This window comes from Heptranchias perlo, chromosome 29, assembly GCF_035084215.1.
Source record: "Heptranchias perlo isolate sHepPer1 chromosome 29, sHepPer1.hap1, whole genome shotgun sequence".
NCBI lineage: Eukaryota > Metazoa > Chordata > Chondrichthyes > Hexanchiformes > Hexanchidae > Heptranchias > Heptranchias perlo.
Window position 1 is genome coordinate 2,923,748 of NC_090353.1, and position 10,099 is coordinate 2,933,846.

Consider the following 10,099-nt stretch of genomic DNA (forward strand, 5'->3'; position numbering starts at 1 on the left):
CAGGATTGTTTGGGCTGTGGCAGTCAGGATTCAGTCTACTTGCTGTTGCTTTTTAATCTTAAAAGTGGGTAGCTTTGGGCAGTGCTGATTCTGTTCAATGCGCCAATTGCATTACTGAGCCTGGGCACTCCACACTGCGCTATCTAGTTACAGTGTGCATACAGCTGAACTATTGCATTTAAATGTGTTAACCAATGAGATATTTAAGTATGTTGTCTAACAACTTTAGTCTCTCATCTGTAGGTCTGTCCGTCCCAGGGGTTCATGGGGGCTTGGCTCCGCTCGGCATGCCGTCGGCAGCCGCGGCAGCTGCAGCAGCAGCGAGTCGTATGGGTATTCCGGGGTTCGGCTCTGCAGCCAACGCTGTCCTGCTGGTTAGCAATCTCAATCCTGAGGTTAGTGCGGTGTGTCCTAGTTTTGTGTGCTCATGTCTCCCCGAGCACAGATCCCTTTCCTAAGTCTATTAATGGAAACTATTCCGGTTCTTAAGAGCTTCTGAGATGAAAATTTAACTTCAGAAATTTATTACTTTAGCTATCTCTAATTTAAATTACTGTGAAATTATAGCCCCCCCCACACGGCTACTCAGTTTTAGCCAAAGCTACTCCCTAGTCTCCCATGTTCAGCTTTACCTGTAATTACTTTCAACTTCACGTACATGGGTTTTTAATCAGGCAATATGCATTCTGACTCACTAACATTTCATCTTTCATCCCTATCTTCTTGCCCCCCCCCAAAAAAAATAACCTGTTGCCTCCCCAGAGGTGAGCTGAGTTGCTATTCAGTAGAAATTTTTGATTTGCTTGTTCTGCTTTAACAATTTACAGCACTGCATCAGACTTTGTACTCTAGATTTCCCATGTTTTTGTGGTTTGCAGGTACATCTGTGCTCCCTCCTCCCCAGTCCTGAATTGTGGTGTAATCTCCCCACTGGGTGTTGACATTACAGTAATGTCCTGGAGTCTTAGTCACTATTCCTAGTGTAAACAAGACAGTAGGTAGCTCTTCAGCTAGGTACTTTGATGGAGTGACTTTGCATGCCATCATTTCTAACTTTCAGTGTTCTTGATTTCAGAAGAAACTGTAGTAGGAGTGTAACAGACTGTAACAAAGCTATGGTTTGAGTTTAGTTTATGTACTTTTTAAATAAATGAATGATGTTGAATCCAATTGCTACTCTTTACGTGTTGCATGTATGAATGTAACTTTCCACTGAGATTTGGCCTTTAGCTTATTTTCCCCATCCAATGAATTTGCTTGGCTGGTCTTAAGTAAATTTTCTAACCTGTCACACCCAACCCATCTAATTTAAAGTGACTGCAGGGCCTGCCCTGGGATCTGGAAGCGCTCGCACCACATGTCAGTGCAGCAAACGTCACCAACAAACGAGCACAATTTGTGTTTTGCACTTTCTCCCTCATATTTTCTTTCCCTTTGCTAGACAGTCCATTATGGATATTGGGATCCTGAGCCTAACTAGTGTCTCTATCACTACTAACCTGAGCAGCCTGTAATGGTGCTCCTACTGTTCTGTGATTTAGTTAACCAACTGTTGTCCTAAAAGTCTACATTTTGAAGCAAGCCAGTTCATACTCAAATTGCCCATTGTGGCCCTAGAGCCCTGGGAAGTTTCTAGGGCTTAAGCAGAATCTTTAGCATGTTTTTAAATATTTCCTGTAATGCTTATTGATCAGTGTAGCTGGTCTTCCATTCTGTGCTGACTTCCTCAGTGTTTTCTTTTCAAGGTTCCTGAAGGTTGTTTCATTCCTCCCCTTTGTCTTAGTTTATCTCCAGTTGTCTTATCAATTCTGCTGACTTAGTTGTAACTTTATTGCTCTTTTGCCATACAGCATGTTCTTTTGGAAGGTAGCTCAGGACAAAGTGAACTGTTTCTTTCTCCCCACCCCCCCCAAATTTTTTTTTTGCAACGGGCTTCTCCTTGAACCTGCATTCAATTCATTGGTAGTGGGTGTTTTTAATTGGCTTTTTTCAAACTGGTTGCAATGCAATAGAATTCCACTGCTTTATCCTGACCATTCCCATTGCTCATAACTCTCCCTAAATTTGAAATTTGCCCTTAATTACTTGGTTTTGATATGTTAAATGAACTCTGTTTCAAAATGAACAAATTTGCTTGGCCCCAGAAGGCATGGATGAGCTTGAATAGAGCAGTTAAAACTTGGCCAGTTTTGTTGGGGTGGAGCAATGGCAACATCAGGTCAGAATAAGATTTGGGGGAGGGTGCAGAAAAATGGGGAAATAGTATGGTTTCAAGGCCAGTTGCTATTAGTAACGTTCAGTTACACCTGAATTGTGTGCACGTAGCCATCTTACGCCTTCAATGTGGGGCAACAGTCACATTTTCACACTAAATTCATGTGCTATTCCCACAACTTTTTTCTTCCCCCTCCCCCCCCCCCCCCCCCCAAAAAAAAACTACCCCTCTTGCTGTTTTTCAGTACTCCCATTTCTTGTGCTCCAGCTTATCTTTGGGCTAGAGATTAGTTCTTTGTAGGAGTGCTGTGGACTAACTGACTTGGATACACTGTTACTTGTGCATGCCTGTGTGATAGTCTCCTGTTTCATGTTTTTTGTATTTGAGACTTGCATCACTTAGCAACTTCAAGGTTTTTTAAAGCTGTTCAACTATAATCTGCAAGATGTCCCTGTTGTATGCTCAGGGAAGCCTTAACTTGCTAATGGACTTTTGTGTGGGGGTGGGGGGAGGATGAGAGAGAGCGCGAGAACAATGAGATGAGGTGTTAATCCCTGTAGAGTTTGGGGTTAAATTCAGCTCCAGGATGATGGGTGGCTGAATCTAGAGTGGGTAGTTGATTATCTTGATTGGCATGAGTTTGGGAGTATCTATATTTTAATAAAATAGAATTGGTACTGTGGGGAGGCAAAAGAATCTTGCAGTTTCATCTGAATCCAGTGATGCTGGTAACACTTAAAACTGCCATGGCTTTATATAAAGTGATAATTATCTGTGCCTGTCTAGAATGTGGGAGGGGGGTAAGATGTCATTTGGCAAAAGGAAAAGGTGCTGAATGTTCACTCCTTCGATTTTATTTGAGATAGCTTTAAACTGTGGCCTTTGAGGAGTAAAAGGATACAGTCTCTTAATCTTCTGTACTTTTTAATCCCTTTTCCTTTAGCATGTGTTCCTCTAGGTGAAGTCACAGCTTTTTATTTTGTGAAGTAATGGAAGAGAATACATTGATCAACCAGATGGAACACTACATATTTCTCATGTGTACTGACCTGTTTTATGCTACTTTTTTTCTTTCCTTCCCTTCCCCATCCTGTTCTCCCTCCCTTTCTCCCTTCCCCACATCTGATGCGGATTCCTTTGTGAACTGACTGCACGGTCCCCATGCTTCCTGTGCTTCAACAATGCTCTTCGGACCAACCTGCCCCTCAATTAACCATCTTGAACCATGATCCATGAACCAATTCACCATTCTGTGGGAACCACCCTTCGTTGTGGATGATTCGTTCCATCTTCGTTCTCCCTCGATTCCTTTCCTCTTCCTGTCTTCCGCTGCCTTGCTCTGCTGTCCTTCTAAAGAGAGTTACGCCCCAATGCCTCTTTATTCTTTTCGGTATGTTATCGTTAGCACTTATGTTTTTATTATTTCTTGTTTAAAACTTTATATTTGAAGTTTGCTATTTCAATGCATAATTTCAGTTCAACATAATTTGGCATTAGTTTTGATTCTTTGATTTGCATACATTGCTCAGTAATGCATGTTTGGGTGCTTTGCATGCCTTTGTGAATCTTTTAAACTTGTGTAGATGACCAATAGTTTTAATTTCTTGGAGTTTAATTTAGTCTGACACTGAATTTCATTCTCCTGAGTACTATGGATTTCATAGCAAAATTCAGAATTAGAATTGCTAACTAGGAGAAAGTGGATACATTGATTTTTTTTGAAACTTTGGTTGTGATTTGGGTTGAATATTGGTTAACAGTATGGAATAGATGGGCAGCACCTGTTAACTTCCCATGTCTTCTGTTGGTTAAGGGGTGTATGGTGATGTGCAACGTGTGAAGATACTCTTCAACAAGAAAGAAAATGCCTTGGTACAAATGTCTGACTGTAACCAAGCTCAGCTGGGTAAGTCTCCAATCCAGTCAGTATCCAAGGAAGCTCTGGCACTTGATCCTTGAGTTAAAAGGTGCTTTATATTAAAATTGGTAGTGCTTGCTGTATTGTCTGATTATGTTGTATTTAAAATTAACTGGTTAGAGGTCATGTAACCAGTTCTATTTGTGCCTAACCATTATCCTATACTCAAGCTTTGCTTTGTTTCTTTCCTTCCCCAATTCTTCAAAAGGTGCCTGGAATGTTCCTGGAGAGTTGGGTCCTTGCCTATTCTTGAGACTGAGTTGTCAGCAATCTGCAAGTCCTCAGTTGACCACCCTCTCTATCCCTGTGAACTTCCAGCAGATGTCACTGGGTCCCTATTGCTAGTAGAAGAGGAGGAACCTTTGCTGTGGCCTCTTCTTTCCCAGTCATGTTCATTTTCTGTGACAATGCTTTCTGATGTGTTCCTGAGAAAAACTGAACCATCTTAGAACATGTCTGAATATCATGCTTTGGTCTAATCTTGCCCCTAGATCAGGTGATTAGCATGGGTCAGAACCACAAGACCCAACAGCCCGGCAATAACCCAGCCAGCCATTTGTTTCAGCTATTTGACTAGTGGCATTATAGCCAAGTACAACTTGTTCTTGTCTTCACAAGGACCTTTCATCTTTGTCCCCCAGATGTGCTGATGCCTATTGTCTGAGATTGACTTTCTCCTGTCCTTTTCCCTAGCTATGAGTCATCTGAATGGTCAGAGGCTTCATGGGAAGGCAATGCGTGTGACCATGTCCAAGCACCAGACTGTGCAGCTGCCCCGTGAGGGCCAGGAGGACCAGGGCCTGACCAAGGACTACAGCAGCTCACCACTGCATCGCTTCAAGAAACCTGGATCAAAAAACTTCCAGAACATCTTCCCTCCTTCTGCCACCCTCCATCTCTCCAATATTCCGTAAGTGTGGCTATTTTTACAAGTTGGTACTGAATGCTGGTATGTAGCTTAGATTCACCTTAAAGTAACAGCTTTGGTTATTTGCAATATTCAGTCGCACCATAGAAAGGATATACCGGCCTTCGAAGGAATGCAGTGCAGATTCACCAGAATATTACCAGGGCTCCAAGGGTTAGATTGAAGTGAGATTACATAAACTAGGCTTGTATTCCAGGGAATATGGAAGGTTAAGGGGTGATTTGAGGTTTTTAGGATGTTGAAAGGAATTGATAGGATAGATGGAGAAATTTTTTCTGCTGGTGGGGGAATCTAGGACAAGAACATAACCTTATCGCCAGGCCATTCAGGAGCAAAATTAGGCAACACTTCATGCAAAGGGTGGTAGAAGTGTGGAACACTCCTACAAAAAGCAGTAGATGCTAGCTCAGTTAATAACTTTAAATCTGAGATGGAATAGATCTTTGCTAGTTAAGGGATATGGAGTTAGATTAGCCATGATTTCATTGAATGGTGAGCCAGACTCGGGGCAGTGGCGGGGGGGTGCTGAATGGCCTACTCCTGCCAGCTAGTTCTGGAAGGGGAGCTGCAGTGCACAGGTTTGGCTAGTAATGCATGGCATGTCACATTGGACTGAGAATTGAACTGTTTACGATTGCCTGTTTTGTTCCAGACCTTCTGTTACTGAAGATGATCTGAAAATGCTGTTCTCGAGCACAACTGGCATGGTCAAAGCGTTCAAGTTCTTTCAGTAAGTTGCATTATCTGATCTGATTCTTGCCTATTAATGTTTCAGTAATCCAGTGAGATACCCATGTAAAATTCTCTCCTGAAGCTGGCATTGCTGTAATTTGTGTGGATTTCTATAATGCCATTAAATTCTATTCCAAGGTTTCTGCTGCTTTTGGCTGGTGTAGAAATTAGGGGGTTAGCTCTGACTTTTTATTGAAATCTGTTTACTTGTAACTTTAGGAAGGATCGCAAGATGGCTCTCATCCAGATGAGTTCAGTGGAAGAAGCAATCCAGGCTCTCATTGACCTTCACAATCACGACCTTGGAGAAAACCATCACCTCAGAGTTTCCTTCTCCAAGTCAACCATTTAAAGCTCTGACCTGGATTTCCCAGCCAGTCCCTGGAGTCTGGGGTCCAGTTTAGCCTATGGGCACAATGATCGATTCTCTTATTCCAGAGACACCACTAGACCTCAAAGCAGCTACATAGCTGAAAAATTACCCAAAAGTGACCACAGTTCTATTTTTTTTAAAAGCAAACTTTTCAAAGTTTACTGCAATGACATCCTGTTTTATGGTAGCCATGCTGCCAGTCTCAATCGGTTTCAGATTGGCTTGTGCTAGTGTTGCTCTTAATTTGGCGTTTGAAATTCTTCTAAAAGTTTACAGGTTGCAAATATTTCTCTTCGATCACCCAAGACACTGCACCTAATACCAGGTTGCATAATAAGCCTTTTAAGTCTTTTTTCCCCCTTGGGTATCCATACCACTATAGTACAGATGTGTGGATAATTTAAGCATATGCTCTACTTTCATTTAAATGATTATCCTGTGCCTTATGTCTTTATAATGAAACAAGGGCCATTCTATAATTGTAAGTCTGTTTCTGGTTATGTACTTTACGGTTTGTTTCAAGCAATGTTTTGCTGCTTATTTGCTCATGTTGCTGGTTACCCAAATTTTGGGGGGAGGGGGTGTGGTTTTGAAAGGGGAGGGAGGAGGAAGAACAGAGAATGGAATTGGCCTGAAGTAGCCTTAAATTAACCATTTTATCCACATGTTGCTGATTTGCAGTTTTATCCATCCAACCTCAGGTTTTGGATTTATTGGCCATTGCAGCAAGCTTTCTGGACACCAGTTTGTTTTTCCCCCAAAATTCCTTTTGCCTATTTTCCCTTTCTCGTTCCCACTACCTCCCCTCCATCCCATGAGGGGAGGATAACTATTTACTACCACCTGCCTGGTGGCCTCACCTTTAATCTATACCATTGAAGAACTATGCTGTTGAGCATTCATTTAACCAATTGAAGCAGTGCAGATGTGAAGGTTGCTGCAGCCTATGAGCTGGTGTAGTATTTGTAATGCAGCAGTGTTTAATTTTAGCTGGCTAGCTGTCACTTTAGAATTGTAATGTCTTTTTTAAAAAAAAAACAACTTCCTATCTGTTTGCCAGTTATGTTGGATGTCACTGAATCGAACACTGCAGATTAAGGCACTGCAGCCAACTAATTGCATGGATGTAAATGTGTTGCATTTTGCAGGAATGGGCAGTTATTTTGGCCACCCCACATGCACCTCCAGGTCTAGTCTATAGGAGTAATTTTTTAATGAAACGTGAATCTGTTCAGCCTCAGTCCATAAAGACCCTGGTCACCCCAGTAATCATAGCTAGTGACTTGGTCTTCTCTCCAGGAGCAAGCTACTGAGTTAACTTGCCTTTACAAAGGAAAATCCAGTCTGATCTGGTAACCAGGAACAGTCCCAATTTTGAATGGCCTAGGCTTGTTGCCTTCTATATTCAATATCTTGTATGTATTTTATAGTCAGGGTGTGTTTTATTACCTTATTGAGTCCATAGAATGTGTATTTTCTACCTTGTATTTTGTTTAGTATGATTTTTTGATTTGTCAATTTTTGAGCTGAAATTTCTGCACTGTTCACCTGCATTAAGTGAGTGAGCCTGACGTGATGTCAGTGACCTGCAGTGTGCCCTGGCACCTCTTACTGATTCATTTAATGGATCAGCTGAAATTCTGGCATGGTGTGCAGTTATGTTTTTTTATGCTGTCTTTGGTAAATTGCTTTCATTTTATTTTTGCTTTTTTTGATTTATATATTCTTTCTGGGTTCGAGTGAGAACGGATTTGTCCTGTCAATCTGTCTTTTTGCCACCCAGTATTTCATTCCATTTTTACCCTGCCTTGTTCCCTTATGCACGAGTACAGCATTGACAAGAGGTTCCTACAGTATTGCGTGCTCACCACAGTACTTTTTGATGAGCCTTCTACCCATGCACAAGGTGGTTGATTTGGCTGAAACAATTTAGCTATTTAAGTAACCCCTTGTTAAGTGTTGAGTGTAGGCTCCATATACAAGTACTGTATTGATGCACTTAACACAGTAAAGGCATTAGTTATTGAGTACAATCAAACTCTTAACCTGTTACCCAGAGTTTCCTTTGAGTATGATTCAGCAGATTAACAAACTAGCAGAAGCGCAGTGGAGGGATATGGTGCTTTTCCTGAATCATCAAAGTCTGCACAGTGGTGTGGGGGTAGGTAGGAGAATGTTCCATTTGCTGACTAATGATACCTGGGTAGTCATGTGGTCTCCCAATGAGTTCTAGAGCTACCTGTAAGATGACTGATTCTATAGCATGGTTTTACTTTTGTGGAGAAAGTTATTTTTATTTACGGATGTGGCTTTCACAGTCTGATCTGTGGAATTACAGGCCTGTACGAGTGCCTGTGGGGTTGAATTTGTAGACCTTACCATAGCAGTGCTGCAACATCGAGGTAGTCACCTTGCTGCAGTTTTCTTACTTTTGGACAGATAAGGACACCTTCCGCTTTAGTTGTGTAGCTCAGCAAATTGGGTTGGGGAGAATGGATTTTGTAGTTTTTTCAAGCCCTCTGAAATGTATTGAGTCCTGGCCCCTTTTTTTGAAACTGTCTTAATACTCTTGTCATCCACTACTGTAAAAACAGGCTCCCCAGTTGGCACTTGGATTAAAACAAATCTTACTTGCTGACAATTCATGGTTGCCCTGTTGTCCAAGTGTAACAGTTCCCCTTTTCCTTCTAATTAGTGAAAAGAAAATACTTCAAATCCACTTCCCAAACATTCCATAGTATGGGCTAAATGCTGGAGTCATAACTATGAACATTTATATACTCATCCTGTATATGAGTGCTCATTAATGACCATGTTAATGATCTTGTGCCTAAACTAATTAATGAGCAATAGTTTACTTTGTTAAAGAGCAGAATGCCCAAGAATGTTCAGAGTGACACATGTCAACTGCTTAATGGATTTTTTTAGTCTTTTTTTCAGGGTTTCATGGACCAAAGTTGTTGTGCCTTCTGAAGTCTTAGTTCTTCACATTTACTATTCCTCTTTTAGCCCTCAAATATGTGATTGTAATGCATTGTGCACCTAGAGTGATTGGTAGTTGTATGTTCAGGGGATTCAGTGCTGGATTCAATCTGTGTTGCTTTAAAACTGTTGGAGGTGCTGCCTACTTAAATGTATGCAGCTTTCAGACCAGAATACAACTCCACCTCTATTTTTGTCCTTGGTTCTTTAAAGAAATATTCCCTCTTTTCAGCTGTAAAGAATGTTTGAAAAAAAAGGTGTAAATATTCATAACTTTTTTTACCTAGAGAGGCTAAGGGGAACAAAACCGGTTTTTATATGGAAGCATTGTCTTGTATATTTTGATTAAAAAAAAACAGCTGTCAGGTTTCATATGTAAAAGGGTTTTTCAGAAAACAATTCCTCTTCTATTGAGAAGAATGTTTGTAATGCAAAGAGAAAGATTAAAATAATTTTCTAATGAATTTGTAGCTGTATGAATACATTCACCAGTGTACCACCATTTCAGATTATGCAATTTTCTTTTACAACCATTAACAGCTCTGGCCAATGTAGTACTTGCGCCTTCAATAAACTGCTTCATTCTTTATTTTTCTGACCTCTCTTTTTTTGTGTCTGATTGCTGTTTCTTTTATCTAAAATATTTCAGCTTGTCTGTGTTTATAACTGTCATCACAGCTACTAAGGGCTTATTTTAACTGCCCCACCATGGAAAGAAATGCATTGCTGTTTCTGTTTAAGTGGTTTTCTGTTTTCATTTGATGGCTATTCTTTCACATTTTAATTCCAGTCCTACTTGACCTAAAGCAGCAATGTTCTTTTAAAATGAAACACTGATAATCTTCTCTCTCCTTCCTCACCTGGTATCTCACTGCACAATTACCCCCCTCACCTTACATACTTTTCAGCTGGTTAGTTCAAGGCCAGCTCAGTGTGAACCTTTTCTGGTTG

General features: G+C 40.9%; 1 protein-coding gene across 9 annotated transcripts in view; it reads left to right on the plus strand.

Moving 5' to 3' along the window:
* Positions 1–9,737, plus strand: part of LOC137299328 (polypyrimidine tract-binding protein 1-like) — a 33,009-nt gene extending 23,272 nt beyond the window's left edge. For 8 of the 9 annotated variants that reach the window (XM_067967977.1, XM_067967980.1, XM_067967979.1 and 5 more), the window contains 6 exons: positions 244–395; positions 3,572–3,605; positions 4,029–4,121; positions 4,827–5,043; positions 5,714–5,791; positions 6,013–9,737. In XM_067967977.1, coding sequence (XP_067824078.1) covers positions 244–395; positions 3,572–3,605; positions 4,029–4,121; positions 4,827–5,043; positions 5,714–5,791; positions 6,013–6,145 — 707 coding nt within the window. In that variant the 3' untranslated portion in view covers positions 6,146–9,737. Of the gene's footprint in view, positions 1–243; positions 396–3,571; positions 3,606–4,028; positions 4,122–4,826; positions 5,044–5,713; positions 5,796–6,012 lie in introns of those variants that run through there. The other variant, XM_067967985.1, reaches the window with a different exon arrangement.
* The last annotated feature ends 362 nt before the right edge of the window (positions 9,738–10,099 follow it).